The sequence below is a fragment of the Sinohyriopsis cumingii genome, chromosome 8 (genome assembly GCF_028554795.1).
Source record: "Sinohyriopsis cumingii isolate HCF-2022 chromosome 8, ASM2855479v2, whole genome shotgun sequence".
Classification (NCBI taxonomy): domain Eukaryota; kingdom Metazoa; phylum Mollusca; class Bivalvia; order Unionida; family Unionidae; genus Sinohyriopsis; species Sinohyriopsis cumingii.
Window position 1 is genome coordinate 53890471 of NC_142968.1, and position 19291 is coordinate 53909761.

General features: G+C 37.6%; 1 protein-coding gene across 4 annotated transcripts in view; it reads right to left on the bottom strand.

The window, feature by feature from the left end:
- The window catches only part of LOC149793542 (uncharacterized), a 69968-nt gene that overhangs the window by 45205 nt on the left and 5472 nt on the right, over positions 1-19291 (bottom strand). For 3 of the 4 annotated variants that reach the window (XM_089967518.1, XM_089967517.1, XM_089967515.1), the window contains exon 2: positions 99-175. In XM_089967518.1, the coding sequence (XP_089823644.1) occupies positions 99-175 (77 nt within the window). Of the gene's footprint in view, positions 1-98; positions 176-1827; positions 1930-19291 lie in introns of all 4 variants that reach the window. The other variant, XM_089967516.1, reaches the window with a different exon arrangement.

The following is a 19291-nucleotide window of genomic DNA, read 5'->3' on the forward strand; positions in this document are numbered from 1 at the left end:
CTAAGAACACACTTACCTAAATTGCTAAAATTGCAAAACATATATACTCTAAGTTTAATGTCAATACGTATTTACAAACTTAGAAAGAGCAAGCTTACCTTCTGAGGAATTAACACCTTGCAATGTCACTACAGACATTACAATGAAACATGAAATGGCATTCATCTTGGGACATCTGAAAGGAAGCGTAAATGTGTTAAACAATTTACAACCTTTAAAATTTGAATCTTAAATGTTAACTAGAATGTACTTATACTTGGCGCTAATGGCGGCAGCAAAAGAAGACAAAGCAATACTAAGTATATCTGATGGCAAACAGCTTTTACACTACGCACTCCAATTGACGCTGGATTTAGGCATACAACCGTAAATGTGAAGCATGCAGTCATTTATAAAGAGTCACCTTTTTTCTCAAATTCAGCACCTGTGGATAATATTCAGGACCGACCAAGAGAACATAGCGACCGTCAATAATATTCAAGGTATGATATATCTTTATACTGTCGTTCGTGACAGCCAAACAGCAACTGAAAACATTACTTTATCTACCTATTCAAATAAACAAATAGTGGTCTTTTTAAAGATTTGAAAGGAGCTCAGTCCAAATATTTACACAATTCAACTTGGAAGGTCTGGAATCGACATTCAAAATTACAGTGGTCAGCCAAAATCATGGGAAACTTTCCGTATTCGTCGATTTTCGATTCTCAATGAATTGGTGTTATCTTTATTGTGGTTTGTGAACAAGTGATTGAAATCCGTAGAGGGGACAATGATTGACATACGTTCCATAGAAGAGTAAGAAAATCGTGCTGCTTTGACGGTGTCGCAGTGCATAGCACAACTTTGCTCACAGGGTACTGTATCATATTTGACTTCGTTAGAAGTTTGCTAGCATCAATATTTTTATCTGTATATAAGTCATATTCCTTAGTCGGATTCTGTACGGACAATGATCTTTCTGTTTTGCAACTCTATTCATACTGGAGACTGGTGTGTCGAAATGTAAAGTGTGGTGATTAGTACGTTTGACGAGTTTGCTATAGACGATCTGATACAGTCTTAATCAGTGTTTACTAACGATTGTGTGATCTGATAAGCGTACAGTTTTGTCAGGATCTATTATTTTGCACATGGAAATCTTGAGCTTGACTGAAAAGTCAACGTTCACGACATGACGTCAATGACAGTCTAGTGTCAATCAGTCCACTCTGCATTCAGTATGTTGGTTTCTTTTTTGTTTGTCTCTGCACTTGTAGCATTCAGTTTTAGTACTACCATTAGCAAAATTGAAAATAGTCTCGTTAGGAATTGTGTCTATGCATGCTATTAAACGTCGTCTCGATGCGTGGGAGACGACATCATATTGATCGATGTAAATGCATCTATTTGTGTCGAAATAAAGGACACATGTTCGTAAAGATACAAAAAATTTTAAGTGGCATAGACGGTCACGTACTCATCAGTGGTGATATTGACAAACTCGTGAATTGGTACCGATAAGACGTAACAATCGACCTATCGCGTAGTATGATTTGCACATGTTCAATGTGTTACATTTACTACTAATAAGTTAAATGTATCGGGTTGAACAACTACAGCATTAAGTCTTTGACAATATTGAATATCAAGCTAGTTTACCCAACAAACAATTCAGCACAACCTTTGAAAACGATCGTCTTCCTTCTTTTATTTGTACAAAATTAAATATGAAGCGTTCTGAGGTTTGGCATATATCTTTGAATTTGTCTGTATCATATGGAGTTGGATGTTATTTCGTTCGTTTTCATATCTATCACCAAGAGCAGGAAAGAATTTAGCACCCACCTACTTTCCTATCAAAGCGCATCCTTCGTCTTTTTGGTGACAAAACAGGTCGCGATAACATGTTTCAGCACACATGCGGCATACAATGAAATATCAGCATCCCTTTAAAAAAGAAGTAAATAAAATAGTATGGCACACATTCAGAAGACGCCAAACTTAATAAATGATATAGCCGTCGTACTGACAAATGTGTTATAAGTCCTTGTATTTGGCTAACATTTCAGTGCTACCGTTTGTTAATGGAGCATGTGTAAACACCCAATAATTTAAGAAACACGGAATGATGTATTTGATTTGATGTCATTACTATTTTCCCATGTCGCACAGCAAAGTTCAGCATTGGAACGAAGACCAATGAAACAATCTTGCTGATTCAAAGGTACCTTGTCCACCACAATTGTGCTCTGCTTTGATGCAATCACATTCCGGATCTATTTTGTAACGTCAATCTTGTTCCTACTGCTCTGAAAATAGTTCTTATAAGCATCATTTAGTTCATAACATTTTTAATGCTAATATTCTACGATCGTAGTATGTAAGATGAGTCATGCACGGTAAGCAATGCGTTAAATTCATGATATTCAAGGTTGCACATAGGTATTAGTACAAGTAAATGATACGTGATCCATAAAGGTCACTGGTTTTCGGAATGGACGTCTTGTTTCCTCAAGAAGGCAACTAAAGCATGTCCTAATTAGCTAGTGTGAAATACGTGACTCTTGCTTACTGAGGGCGAATTTCAAAATACCAGATGAGTCGTTCAAGCCCCAATACATCTTTCTCGCAATTGCGTGTTAGCTTTGTATACAACATAATTATTACGCGTAATCATTCATTAGTATAGCCATTACAGTTCGATTAAGAGTTATATGAAAGGATTGATTCATTTATTTAATTTCAATAATTCTTTGGAATCGCAGTCCTCTTACGTTTTAATATTAGACTATGGGAATATATATAGCAGTTGTACGAAATTCCGGTGAAACATTCAAGGGCATTGGAATTTACTACCGTGAATTCATGTAGATACATCTTTGAATATATACATAGTGATTATTATGTATTTTGGTACATCATTACAATGCAGACTTCTTTTGGAATTCCTTTGGGGACTCGATTTACTTGGAACTATTTCAATTGATGAAACGTTTAGGGCATTAGGAATTCATTCACCATAATTTAAGTTATATTTAATGCTATTACTTTGTATTTTAGCTGAATAAATTATATCTTCAATTATACGGAATTTCCTGATTATCACTCTTTCTTGTTACTTATTATAAGACTACAGAATCGTAACGCCACATTTCTTTAACTTTAATATACATTTGACTTTCCGCATTATGGCATCGTTAGTAAGCTATGTTTGTTCGTAAAACTCTCCAATGGTCGAGGCTGACTACATTTGTTAATTCTTCTCTTATTAAAGATGATGAACAAGATATCCGTGAAATAAATAACCCTAATATTAGTGTATCTTCTGTGAAATTTCTAAATCCCAACCGTCTATAGAATTAGAACCATATTTTTTTTACTGCTATTTCTAGCACATTATATCATCTTGTTTTGAGACTCAAACAAGCGATACAGTTAGAGCAATGCTTTGGCTAACTATTGACCACTGACAGCTTGAATGGATTGTGGCGATATCATAGCTAAAGTACCCTGGGGCACGGAGTTATTCAGGATCATTCATTCATAAGCTTGATCAATGGTATAAACGTTTTTCTTTCGGTCGATACATACATGACACCAATATTAGTCTGAAACTTTCTACATCAACATCGTAAAATGTGTACATTAGATCGAAATATTTCAACACTTCTTAACAAATGAAAGGAGTTGAAACAAGGCAAAGAAGGCTTACCGTGTTCTGTGTACGTAGAGTCAAATTTGTAGTGGTGTACATCTGACACACAGAACTTTACAATGTGCCGATTAGCTTTAGCATTAACAACGTGTGGAAAGGATCCAATGGCAATTTATTCATTTGAAACTTGTTATGCATTATACATACAAACATGGAAAAAGAAAACAAATGTAATCTTAACACTGAACGTATCCCACTTTTCATGCAAATGACTTTGATTCCGTTATTGGCGAAGGATGAAAATAATATACCCTGTTCTGCATAATTTTCCAAACTAAACTGTCCGGCTTGTCCGGATAAATGGTAAACCACGACTGTAGCACACTGATGACAATTCAAGTTACAACGGAGTCCTCTTTGCTTCAGGTTGTCGGTGTCGTCTTTATTGCAATCTGCAAATTAAACCAGGGAACTAGAGCCTTGGAATATATCATCTCGTCATCCAAGAATCATACACATGAACAGGGTTGAAATAACTGTTCTCGCAGGCTCTGTTCCCCAAAGGCTATCAGCTACAGAAAAATGTTGATATCTTTACCGGTTTCTTATGGACATTCAAGGTTAAGAAGGTGAAATCAGCACGCACGTTCTTTTTCTTTTTCTTATTATGGTCGTTGATAAATACTTTCCTTGAATACATCACTGATTGTGTAACTCGACAACTTGGTCATGATTCGATATATTTTGTCCTGAACAAACTTTTAACGTTTAGTTATTCGCACAAATATGTTGTCTACAAGTATTATGTCCACATTTATGCAATCCATATTATGAGAGGACATAACAAACTGAAGAATGTTTGTTTGTAAGCAGAGCAATGTATCCTCTATTATATTCTTCAGGTATGAAACGTTAAGGATCTGCACAGTCACGATATCATTCTCCAAAATTAATAATAATACTAGCATATATCTCGTCGAAAATTACTTGCGACGAGAGACATTAAACGCACGATATGCGCGGATATTTTACCCTGACTATTACTCGTTCTCCTATGGATTTAAGGTATATTCCGTTTCTAACCGACACTGGTCGTTTTGGATCTTATCAAGGAGTGAACGTTCTCCATTGTGTACTCCAGCCATAGTGGTAAGTGTTAACTTCATATTTTATTTGATATGTGAAGCTTATTGAGGTTTTAATCTCATATCGTGTAATGATGCATTTACTACTGCAAATATTTAAAATGTTTTGAACTTTGAATTGCAAGTTGCTATTAGATTTTATGTTATTAGCATATATCTAAAGAGTTTTCAGTATGACCAGTTTTGTTTTATTATAGCTGTTCAGGGCTGTATAGAGCTGTGAAACGCTGTTCAGGGCTGCTTAGGAATGTCTGAAGCCTTCAGAACTTTTCAAGGCTGTTTAGAGTTGACTGAAGCTGTTCAGAGCATTTTAAAGCTAAGTGAAGATTTTCAGGGCAGTTTAGAGCTACTGAAGATGTGTAGGGCTGACGGTAGCTGTTTAGGGCTGACTATAGCTGTTTAGTGCTGCCTGCTGTCTATACGTATGTGTATACGTGTGTCTGTACACGTGTTGGAGCCACGAATGTAGACGTGGCCATAACAAGGGTGATGTATGATGTCTGTACGTATGTGCATAGGCATGTATGTACATGTGGTGGATCCCTGAAGGTCCGAAACAAGTGTGGGTGAGTGTCCGCTACAAGTGTGGGCCAACTCAGGGACTCGGTGAAACTGTGTGGTTCGTCAGTTTATGAATCATACGACTGTACAAGTGTCAAGAGGCATATGTTTGTTACAACTGATGTCTCAAATTAGTACATTTTCAATTGCATGAGATTATTTTGAATCGTATTTGTATTATTGTAGATTACGTGAAATCTCACTTACAGTGCATAATATTATCTGAAACATATTTGAATTCCTTAAGATTATTTGAATCTTAATCGTCTTCCATACGTGAGATTATGTGAAACTCACTTCCATTGCATACTATTAATTGAAACGTAATGCAGTCCTTGAGGTTATTTGAATCTCACATTCCGTACGTTAGATTACATGAATCATATTTCCGTTTTCCAACTTGTGAATGTTTGTGATAAGTGATTGGATCAATCGTACGCTACGAGAGTGAGACATCATTGTAGTTATAATATGTATATACATTTTTATTAATTCATTTTATAAACTTCCATCGTCCATCTCATTGTGTTTGTGTGATTCATTTTGTCCAAAACCCACTCGGTTACAATTCTGTTACAATGGTGTCAGAAGTTGGATCTTTGGATTAAGTGAATCATCGTCATCTTGTTTGTGAAAGTCTGCACTTACTGTTTATATGTTAGGGTGTGCCCTTCTTGACAAGATAATTTTCAAGTAGGTGTTTATTTGTTTAGCCTTTCTAGGTCCGTGGGTCCATTACAAATTCATCCAAATAAATATTCATTTTGGTTTGGTTGCCTTCATGAGAAAGATAAGGTTAGTCTGTTATGTAAAATTAAATTTGTTATATTCCTATCAGTCATGTCATCTCTTAAGGAGTTGGTCGCCTTAGGCAGAGCACTTGGGTATAAGGGAGAAAGTCTAAGGAAATTTTTGTCAGGAAGAACAAGCCCGTGATAGGGATGAAAGGGTAAAGGCGATGGAATTAGAGAGAGAAGAAGAAGCCCGGGAGAGGGAAGCAGACCAACGAAAGATGCAATTAGAAATAAAGCGGGTAAATTTAGAAAAGCGGGCAAGATTAGAAATCATAGAATCAGAAAATCTTGCCGAGAAGGCAAGTATACACTGGGAAAGGTGAGCGGAGAAAAAGAAGAGAGAGTTAGAAAAACACGCAAAGTTGGAAGCTATGGAGATAGAAGAAAGATTAAGGCAACGAGATCATGAACGTCAGGTAGATTTATCAACAGATAGAAAAGGAGAACGCGATTCTACTCTAGCAAACTAAAGGACCCTAAATTACCCCCTTTGACGATGAAAAAGATAACATGAATAGTTATCTTCATCGGTTTGAGCGGTACGCCGAAAACCACACGTGGAATCGAACTGACTGAACACTGCATCTCAGTGCATTATTAAAAGGTAAAGTACTGGATACGTACTCACGACATCCTAGAGACGACGATTTCAATTACGAAGTCCTGAAGGAAGCACTTTTAAAAAGGTACGAGATGACTGAACAGGGTTTCCCTAAAAGGTTCAAGTATGAGAAGCCCGAGAAGGGAGAAACCTTTGGTCAGTTCATCGTTAGAATAGTGAACTATTTTCAGCGGTGGATTGAATGCGGCAAAGCGGCGAAAACCTCTGAGGAGTTGACTGATTTCTTGCTCAGAGATCAATTGTTGAACACAGTTGGTCAGGAACTAAGTCAATTTCTGAAAGAGAAAGTCTTCTCAAACGTAAAGGATACGGCCAAGCAGGCCGATTTCTTTGCCGAGTCTCATTGTGAACCTAGAACGTGGTTTCAAAAGAATTTTAAATCTGGAAACCAGTCTACGAGACCAATGCCTAGAGAGCTTGCGAAATAAGCTGAGGCAAGTAGGTCAGTTATGATACAGGTCGTCCGGGTGTAGAATGTTACTTGTGATTGGAATGGGGTCATATTCAAGTAACAAGTCCTAAAATGAAGGGACTTACACATAAGGTAGCCGTGGCTATAGAGAGTAAAGGTATGTTTGCTAGTCTTGCGCAGGTAGAACCGGGTATTCATCCATTTGGCACTTGTCTTTTCACCGAAGCGCGAGTACCAACCGCATGTGGTTAAAAGTCGTAGAATTACTTGACAATTACATGGGTCTAGTGATCAAAGGTAGCCTGGTACAGGATAACCAAATGCTCGGGTTGGAGTCCTCATGTATGCTACTGCATCAGATGATCGGTTTCATTCCCGTAGCAAGGATCACGGTTGAAACACCTTTCCTAACTGGAACTGTTGATGCCATTTCTATGGAAAACCCTATTTACGATCTGACGATCGGTAATGTTGAAGGTTCCCGTCTTCCAACCTTTGCAGATTTCAGGATACATGTGGCCCAGGCATTCGAAACGCTATCACAAACCAGCCGATATAAAAACGCGTTTCAGAAATTCAAAACCCCTGATTCGATCTCCGGAATTTCGCGTGACAAGTTCAAACAAGAGCAAGAACGCGACAAATCCATCAAAACTATTGTTGAGAAAATCGTGTCTGGCGCAATTAAACACGGCAGTGGTGGGGGCAGCTCGAGATTCGTTCGGAGGAACAAGCTAATTCATAGGGAGTTTATCACTTCGGAGGGAAAGAGGTATTGGCAAGTAGTCGTACCCAGAGGTACAGATCTCATGTACTTAGGGTGGCACATGAGTGTAGCATGGCACGACACCTGAGTAAAGTAGAGACCACCAGCAGAGTAGTCGCTGAATTCAACTGGCCTTTTGTTAATGGCGATGTCACACGGTTCTGATGGCCTTGTGACCTATGCCAGAAAACCGTATGTAAGGGAAGGGTCACAAGGGTGGTTTAGAACAGATGACATTAATAGATACGCCGTTTAAAAGAGTGGCGCAGGATTTTGTAGGACCAATACAACCGGTTACCGAAAGGAAGAACGTATTTATTCTTACTCTTGTGGATTACGCAACTAGATACCCCGAAGGCGTAGTGTTACCAGCTATTGAAACGGAACGGGTGGCTGAAGCATTAGTTGACATCTTCAATACGGTAGGGTGTCATACAAAATCCTTATGGATTGTGTTGCCAAATTTACCTCTGACCTCATGAGTGAAATAAGTAGGCTATTGTCCATCAAACAGCTGAACACTACCCCATACCAACCAATGTGCAATGGACTGGTAGAAACGTTAAATGGTACCCTGAAAAATATGCTATGAAAAATGAGGGCTGAACGTCAGTAAGACTTGGACCGCTACCTGAACGAGGTTCTGTTCCTCAAGAAGAACCTCAAGAAAGTTGAGGGTTTTCCCCCTTCGAATTGCTATACGGGAGAACAGTTCGAGGCCGGATGCGTATACTACGGGAAGTTTGGACAGGTGACGTCGCGAACGAGGAAATAAAAACTACATCTCAGTACGTGACAGATCTGCGAGAAAAAATAGAAAGTACATGCCAGATAGCTCGTGATGAATTAATGAAATCAGGAGGCAGATATGCCAAGTATTGTAACCGCGGAGCGCGAAATAGGAAATTTGTTGTCGGAGATCAGGTTCGTCTGCTTCTTCGTACTAGCACAAATACGTTACTAGTTCAGTGGAAAGGTCCCTACGAACTTAAAGACAGCAAGGGCGAAATGGACTATACAATTTATATCGACGGTAGTTTAAGGACATTACATGCTAACATGCTTATGTTGTTCATCAAGATACAGAGTGACAATGTAGAAAAAGGGGGATTGAATATCATTTGTATGACAGTCATCGACGACGACGTAGTAGGATTTTATAGAAAGTTTACACCAAACTTTACAGCCCTTGATAGCACACTGATCTGACAAAGAAGTAGCAACCAGACAAAGGAGAGTGGCGGCCGCCACAAGAGAGAGCTTTTTTGCGCGCTGAAAGAGAAAGTAGTCAATGCGCCTATATTAAAATTGCCGGATGTTAGCAAACCCTTTATTATAAGAACAGATGCCTCTGAAGCTGGGTTGGGAGCAGTTTTACTGCAAGAGCGAGATAAGAATAAGTTGTCCGTAGCTTAGTCAATTAGGAAATTGCTACCCAGGGAGAAAAACTATTCCGTTACTGGGAAAGAGTGTTTGGCTGTAGTGTGGGGAATTGTGAAGTATCATGCATATGTTTTTTGGAAAGATTTTGTTCTCAAGACTGATCACCGACCCCATGTTGTATTTAAACAAGGCCAAGGTCGCTAACGCTCGATTGATGCGTTGGGCGTTGACACTACGACCTTATCGCTTCCGTGTAGAGGCAATAAGAGGAGTTGAAAATATAGGGCCAGATTACTTTAGTAGGGAATGATTAGAAATTTGGTTAAATCTTTACCCAAAATAGAAAATCCAGATTACTGTATAACCTGTGTAAATATTGTAATATATCATTAGTAGTTATTTTTCTTTTATTCTGTGAAAGCCAAAGAAAATGTGTACATTTTTTTCTCTTATGGGTGAGGTATTGTCACAGACTAAGGCAAGACATAACTTGGTTTTGCCGTAGAACGATTTGACTATCTTTCGTTGTACATGCGTACAATGATCTCTAGGGTGAATAATTGTTTCTCCAGGTAAGCTTCTGTACTGGCATGTATTTCGTCGGAAATGACTTGCGACGAGAGACATTAAAAGCACAAAATGCACGGATATTTTACCCTGACCATTGCTCACTCTCCTATGGATTTAAGGTAGATTCCATTTCTAACCGACACTGGTCGTTTTGGATCTTGTCAAGGAGTGAACATTCTCTATTGTGTTCTGCAGCCATATGGGTAAGTGTCAAATTCATATTTTATACGATATGTAAAGCTTTTTCAGGTGTTAATGTCATATCGTGTAATGATGCATTTACTACTGCACCATTGAAATGTTGTAAACTTTAAATTGCAAGTTGCTATTATAGTTTAACGTATTAGCATATATGCAAAGTGTTTTCAGAGCCCATTAGTATGACCAGTTTGGTGTTATTATAGCTGTTCAGGGCTGTGTATAGCTGTTTGAAGATGTTCAGGGCTGTCCAGGGCTGCTTAGGGATGTCTGAGGCCGTCCTGGGCTGTTCAAGGCTGTTTAGATCTGAATGAACATGTTCAGAGCAGTTTAGAGATACTGAAGATGTGTAGGGCTGACGGTAGCTGTTTAGGGCTGACTGTAGCAGTTTAATGCTGCCTGCTGTATATACGTATGTGTGTATTCGTGTGCCTATACACTTGGTAGAGCCACGACTGCTGACACAGGCAATACAAGGGTGATATATGCTGTCTGTACGTATGTGTATATGTATGTATGTACATGTGGTGGAGCCGTGAAATGTGTTAGCAGCCAATAAAAGTGTGGGTCAACCCATGGACCCAGTGAAACTGTGTGTTTCATCAGTGTATGAATCATTCGAATGTACAAGTGTCAAGATGCATATGTTTGTTCCAACTGATGTTTCAGTTGAGTACATTTTCAATTGCATGAGATTATTTTGAATCTTATTTGTACGATAGGAGAATATGTGAAATATCGCTTACTGTGCATAATATAGGAGGTTAGGTGAATCTTACTTACAGTGCCTAATACTATTTGGAACATATTTGAATGCCTTAAGATTATTTGAATCTTATTCGTATTCCATACGTGAGATATGTGAATCTTACTTTCAATACGTAAGATTACATGAATAATATTTTCGTTTTCCAAATTGTGAATGTTTGTGTAGAGTGATTGGATCAATTGTACGTTGAGAGCGTGATATAATCGTTGTATTTATAGCATGTATATTAATTATTATTAATTCATTTTATAAATTTTCATCGTCCATCACATTGTGTTTGCATCATTCATTTAGTCCAAAACCCACTTGGTTACAATTCTGATGCAATGATGTCGAAGTGGGATCTTTGGATTAAGGGAATCATTGTCATCTTGCTTGTGAAAGTATACATTTATTGTTTATGTTAGAGTGAGACCTTCTTGACAAGATAACTTTCACGTAGGTGTTTATTTGTTTAGCCTTTCTAGGTCCGTGGGTCCATTACAAATTCATTCAAATAATGTTCATTTTGGTTTGGTTGCCTTCATCAAAAAGATAAGGTTAGTCACTTATGTAAAATCAAATTTGTTATATTCCTATTAGTCATGTCATCACTTAAGGAGTTGGTCGCCTTAGGCGACGAACTTTGGTATGAGGAAGAAAGGCTAAGGAAATTTATTCAGGAAGAACAAGCCCGTGAGAGCGATGTAAGGGTAAAGGCGATGGAATTAGAAAGAAGCCCGGGAGAGGGAAACAGAAGTAAGAAAGATTCAGTTATAAAGCAAGCCCCAGAAGGGAGAACACTTTGGTCAGTTCATCGTTAGAATAGCAAATTATTCTCACCGGTGGATTAAATGCGGCAAAGCGGTGCTTACGTCTGAATGGTTGACTGATTTCTTGCTCAGAGATCAATTGTTGAACACAGTTTGTCAGGAACTAAGTCAATTTCTGAAAGAGAAAGTCTTCTCAAAAATAAAGGATGTGGCCAAGCAGGCCGATTTCGTTGCCGAGTCCCATTGGGACCTAGATCTTGGATTCAAAAGATTTTAAGTCTGGAAACCATTTTACGGGACTGATGCCTAGAAAATTTGCGAAATCAGTTGAGGCAAGTAGGTCAGTTAGGGATACAGGTCGTCTTGGTGTACAATGTTACTTGTGCAAGGAATGGGGTCATATTCAAGTAAAATGTCCTAAAAGGAAGGGACTTACACATACGGTAGCTGTGGCTATACATAGTAAAGGTATGTCTGCTAGTCTTGAGCAGGTAGAACCGTGTATTCATTCACTTGGAACATTTCTTTTTCCCGAAGCGCGAGTACCAACCGCGAGATGTTTTGTGAGTGGTCGAGAAGTCGTAGCATCACCTGACAATGGTTGGATGGGTCTAGTGATCAAAGGTAGTCTCGTACAGGATAACCAAATGCTCGGGTGGGGGTCCGCACTTATGCTACTCCATCAGCCGATCGGTTGCATTCCTGTGGCAAGGATCACGGTTAAAACACCTTTCCTAACCGGAACTGTTGATGCCAATTGTATGGAAAACCCTATTTACGAAATGAGCGCGGAACATCCGCAAGACTGGGAACGCTATTTGAACGCGGTTCTGCTCGCGTACCGTGAAGTACCTCAAGAAAGTTAAGGGTTTTCACCCTTCGAATTGCTGTACGGGAGAACAGTTCGAGGCCCGATGCGGATATACGCGAACTTTGGACAAGTGACGTCGCGAACGAGGAAATAAAAGCTACCTACCACAAAGTGTTAGATCTGCGACAAAAGCTAGAAAGTACATGCCAGATGGCTCGTGATGAATAAATGAAATCGGGACGCATATATGCCAAGTATTATAACCGCGGTGCGCGAACTAGGAACTTTTTTGTAGGAGATCAGGTTATACTGCTTCTTCCTACTAGTACAAATAAGTTACTAGTTCAGTGGAAAGGTCCCTACGAACTTAAAGAGGTCAAGGGTGACATGGACTATACAATTGACATCGATGGTAATTTAAGGACATTCCATGATAACTTGCTTATTTTGTTCATCAAGAGACAGAGCGACAATGTAGACAAAGGGGGATTGAATGTAGTTTGCACGGCAGTCATCGACAACGACGTAGTGGGATTTTATAAAAGGTTTATACCAAACTTTGCAGACATTGTTTGCCCACTGTCTGATCTGACAAAGAAGGAGCAACCAAAGAAAGTAGAGTGGGGCCGCCACAAGATAGAACTCTGTGCGAGCTGAAAGAGAAATTAGTCAGTGCACCTATATTAAAATTGCCGGATGTTAGCAAACCTTTATTTTAAGAACAGATGCCTCTGAAGTTGGGTTGGGAGCAGTTTTACTGCAAATGCGAGACAACAATACGTTGCCCGCAGCTTATTCACGTAGGAAATTGCTACCCAGGGAGAAAACTATTCCGTTACTGGGAAAAAGTGTTTGGCCGTATTGTGAGGTATTGGGAGGTATCATGCGTATATTTTTGGAAGAGATTTCGTTCTCGAGACTGATCAACAAACCCTATTTTGTTTAAACAAGGCCAAGGTTGCTAACGCTTGATTGATGCATTGGGCGCTGACACTACAACCTTATCGCTTCCGTGTAGAGGCAATAAGAGGAATTGAAAATATAGGGGCAGACCACTCGAGTAGGGCATGATTGGAAATTTGGATAAATTGTTACCCAAAATCGAAAATCCTGATTACTGTATTTCCAGTGTAAATATTGTAAGATATCATTAGGAGTTATTTTTCTTTCACTCTGTGAATCCTGAAACTATGAGTACATAATTTTCTTTCTTATGGGGGAGGTACTGTCACAGACTAAGGCAAGAAATAATTTGGTTTTGCCTTAGAACGACTTGACTTACATGCATACAAGGTTACCTAGGGTGAATACTTGCTTTTTCCAGGTAAGCCACTGTATTAGCATGTATCTCGTCGAAAATTACTTGCGACGAGAGACATTAAAAGCACGAAATGCACAGTATTTTACCCTGACTATTACTCACTCTCCTATGGATTAAAAGTAGATTCCATTTCTAAGCGACACTGGTCGTTTTGGATCTTGTTAAGGAATTAACGTTCTCCATTGTGTTCTCCAGCCATAGGGGTAAGTGTTAAATTCATATTTCATTTGATATGTAACGCTAATTCAGGTTTTAATGTCATATCGGTAATGATGCATTTACTACAACGCATATTTGAAACGCTGTGAACTATGAATTGCAATTGCTTTTATAGTTTAAGTTATTAGAATATATCTAAAGAGTTCAGTGCTGCTTAGGGATGTTTGAAACCGTTCAGGGCTGTTTAGAGCTACTGGATACCTGTAGGGCTAACGGTTGCTGTTTAGGGCTGACTATAGCTGTTTAGTGCTGCGTGCTGTTCATAGGTTTGTTTATACGTGTTTATGTACACGTGTGGAGCAACAAATGTAGACGTAGTCAATACAAGGTTGATGTATGATGACTGTACGTACGTGAATATGTATATCTTCTGTACATGTGGTGGATCCGAGAAGAGTGTGAGTGGCCGATAAATGTGTAGGCCATCCTATGGACTCGGTGAAACTGCGTGGTTCATCAGTTTATGAATCATTCGACTGTACAAGTCTCAAGAGGCATATGTTTGTTCCAACTGATGTTTCAATTGAGCACATTTTCAATTGCATGAGATTAGTTTTAATCTTATTTGTATTATAGGAGATTATGTGAGATCTCGCTAACATTGCATAATATAGGAAATTATGTGAATCTCACTTACAGTACATACTATTATTTGAAACATATTTGCAATCCATGAGGTTATTTGAATCTCACTTTCCATACGTAATATTACACGAATCTTATTTTCGTTTTTCAACCTGTGAATTTATATATATATAGATATATAATTTTATTATTAATTCATTTTATAAATTTCCATCGTTCATCATATTTTGTTTGCGTTATTAATTTAGTCCAAACACCACTCGGTTACAATTCTGTTACACGCACGTATATATATATATATATATATATATATATATATATATATATATATATATATATATATATATATATATATATATATATATATATATATATATATATATATATATATATATATATATATTGTATATTTATAACATCAACAAGTGAAATATTTAGTAACTAATATTTGTATTTCAAATTCTCGTACATAAATTTTCTACGGGATAGTTCAATCCCTAAAACAAACACGTTTTAGTTTTAATGTATGCACATATTGAAAAAACATATTGAAATAGCCGATTTCTTACGGTATCTGTGCGATGTCAACTGTTTACTGTTTATGTTCCTCTGTGTTGTGTGCACGTTCGCAATGAAGATATCGGTAGCAATATAATTATTTTGCCTAACTGAAGATTAAGAAGAATATAAGCAAGACAAAGTGAAGAAATAATATATGCACATGAGAGAGTTGAACCTGATAACCTTGCCCCACAAGCGGACATGCTTACAACTTGACAAAATATATAACAAACTTTCAAATCAAATAGTTTTGTAATATTGTTATCAATGTTCATTGGCGCAGTGAAATGCTATTTTTAACATTTACTCCAATCATTAATCATATTATTTATCTATGAAATGACACTGAACAAACGTTATTCATACTTAGATTTGTCAAAATCAATTAAAGTATCTAACTCAGTAATCGATTGAAGCAAATAAAGGCTAAAACTTTCTTTTTTGAAAGTATGATTAAGGTCATTCGAAAAGATGATCAGTTTAATTATGAAGTTTAGTTCTTCACTGCCTTTTACACATCCCGTATCTTTGTTGGTACGTTACATTAATGATGTGACATCATCAAGTAGGTCAAGCATGCCGTTTTCATTACTTATCAAAATCTACTGGCAATGTAGTCCTACATGTAAGACGTATAACACGCTGTTTATGTTTAGTTGCTACGTCTTACTACAAAAAATAACGGCCTTGTATAGCGTGTTCCAATGTCGATAGACATTTGCACGAGTAGTCAAAGTTTCAGGAATAACTCACACACTTGGCAGCCCATATTGACACTCTTCTACAAATTCATATGTAAATAATATACTTAGTTTGCTGTTTTTATACAGATGGAATCAAAATCTGACACTAGCATATGGACGCATTTTCATGGTCCGTTGAAATACATTTTAATTTCTTGAAATGCGACGGCAATTGAGGTATGCCAAAGTTTGTTCAAGTAGGTTCATGTCCGGGAAAAGTTGCCTACAATTTTAATAGGCATAATATAGTTTGTTTTGTTTAAGAATAATATTTCAACCTAACCCAATTTCGGCATTATCTGCTTTCACCGCTTTCCAGTCAACTGAAACGTAGGCCAAAGAAACTTGAAAAAGGTCCATTTCTTTTATGAAATTTATTGAATTTATTAGAGGAATGACATCAGAGTAAGTAAAGTCTGACTAAAACATTAGTACTTTACTTTTTAGAAAAGTGTCGTTATTGGTTGCAAGTTGTGTGAGATATTGCAGAAAATCTGACTTTTGTTATGATGTTAGTAGACATCAAAATACGGTACACAGCGCCGTTAGGCAATAAGTCCCTGACACGCAAAACATAAATATCAGCGTCGAGGTCTTACATGTAGGACTACTGGCATGGAAGAAGATCATTTCGTTCTCACTCTAGATGTACTAAATTAGAGTTATACTCATTCCATGATAATGTGTTTTATGACTGTTTCTTGTTGTAAACATTTCCCTCAATACCCATGTGTCCCCAGTCAAGAAATTAGAAATGGCAGAAAAATGTCATATTTTCATGCTTTAAATATTCCGAAAGGATCCATACTCTCCGATCGCATTTAGATTACAGATAAGCAATAACACAGAGGAACCAGTCTATATAACATCCGTTTTACCTGTACACATTGTAATCTTCAATCGATTAACAGGTGATGTTCGTATAGTACGCGTAACATACATGTGCAATCATGCTGCGGCTGGAATCCACACTTCCTTGTCAATAGTTTAAATTTCAAATGTGGCATTAGTGGCTGGCATCACATGGGAGCTGCACGCACATACACAAACTGTGGGACTCAGTCCATAATTATAATAGCATTGTGCAGATTTAAGGGCCACCCGTAATTCCCTAACATTTGCAATATCTTCCTTGATCGGTAAAATATGTGACACGACATTTCTCGTAGGCGAGATATGAGACAAAGTCACACAATAGTTCACTTGTACTTTAAAAAAGGATGCAAATTTATTAGCTTAACATCAGTTCTAAAGGCTTCTTCTGTGATTTTATTTTACGAAGTACAGGGGACCTTACCGCAACCCCCTGAATATGATTCAAAGGTTCTTAGAAAAAAAGTAAGGGGTTAAAGAAGGAATATAGCCGGTGCGATATGAAGGCTAGAAAATCAAAGTCTAAAACATGTTTTCACACCAAATACCACGTGACAGAGCTGAGTTTGCAGCAACAGTTTAAATGTACCGCACTCAAGTTGTAAAAATTTTCCCTCGCGTGACAGTGTTAAAATGATCAATCATTACAATTTGCATTTCTTCACGTTCCTTCAAAACTATTACATACTGTCCGGCCAATTGGCATGACACAGAAGGTAGACATTAGCTGAAGTATCAAATCTTTTAGCCTCGTTGGGGAGTAAAACTTAGTGATATGGGCACCAGTGATTAAACAAATGACACATTTGCAACATTAATTTTGATTATCAGAACATTTTATTGTACTCTCCTAGAGTTGCAGATGCTCCAATACTTTCTTAAACTAATGAAGAGATTGTATACCAGAGCTCACGTGTTTGGGACGTTGAATGATTTATTGCTGACGCAAATTATTGAGAAATTCAAAAATAGTAATCGTGAAAATCTACTTTAATTTAAGAATAAAATTTTAGACTGAAATGTTGCAGAACATGATCAGTCGATGTGCACATACACTCAGCGATTAGAAGTATAAAAAAGCATTGATAGAAAACCAGGCAAACATGAAAGTCAAGAAATAATTATTCTTTGACAACAATAGTATTTGGAAGTGGTGAAAAGAGTAAAGCAAAATGAAATAAAAGATATCAGGATTAGCGCTTTATAGAGATTAGAGATTAGCTGACCGATCACTGTCCCCAATACCTAAATCTACATTCCCCACGACTTATCCCAACTCAGGATATTTGGGCAGACTCGTTCATCCGCGATGGTAACCAGCGTGGGTCTATAAGCGTGGACTTACACACGTTGTTTATGATTCTATTAGTTGTCTTAATGGATCTCCATATTTTCCAGGAATTCGTCTTAAACTTCACCCAGAAATTCTTCTGAAACCTTTTTCCTCTTTTAGACAAACGCTGTTGCATCAAATGTTCATGATTTTTTGTATGTTAAGATGTCATGATACTGCTTATTTAATGGCTCTACAAGACAGTCTTTCATGTTTCATAGTGTATTATCCACCGATGATACTTTTGTTTCCACATGTCAAATCCAAGTAGCACTGACTTTACGATGTCAATTAGAGTCTTCAGGTCTTTCTGGCTGATACCAGATGTTCATACAGCTAGCCAACATTTGCAAGTATTCCTTAAATGATATTATTTTGGTAGAACTGTATTCCTTGTATTTTTTCGATTTTTTTTTGTTGTTGCAAGAATGGAACCATGCGTTTATTATATTTCCGCAATTATTTTCCGCAGAAGGTCTACAATATTCGACATTGTGTATACTATTCAATGTTTCAAATAGAAATGATTCCGTTTGGGAAGCGGAGCTTTCCGCTCATGTTTTACTACTGGCCATATAAGTTAGCGAAGTGGTCGGTGGTTTTCTATTTTGAATAGTCTCGAAATCTGATATAATACTAGTTTTATTATCGATGTTCACCGAGTATTCATTTATAAGTGTATTGAGACATCTGTGTTGCTGCCACGAGAATTTCTGAGTAGATATGTATTCGTACATGTTATGGTTGCGAAAATAGTTTCTCACTGACAACTGTTACTACTGATATGGCTGAACCAACAATTTCAACCAGTGTGTCTATGAGCTAACATACAAACAATTTCAGCCAGACAAAGCTCAACCCACACATAATATCGACGACAAGACGCATGCGTTTGTATTTCCGGTTTTCATGGCTATTTCATCTCGCAGTCGTTGTTCTGCTTCGAAATTTTCTCAAGTTCATAGCTTTGAGTGTCCTTCACAATATTTCTTCAAAATATTCACCGCTAATATTAAAATTGCTCGGGAGGTTGGTATTATTCGAGTATAAAACGAATGTGCACTTCTAAACAAACATTTTCTTCACAGGCACTATAGCCATGAAATCATATAGCTCATTTTCTATGAGAATATTTGTATCTCCGTTACTTGTTCGGTCAAAGCGCAGACCACCAAGTTCACCTAGGTCTACATTGATTGCACCCTTGTTTTGTAACTCCAACGGTTCTCGTTTTCG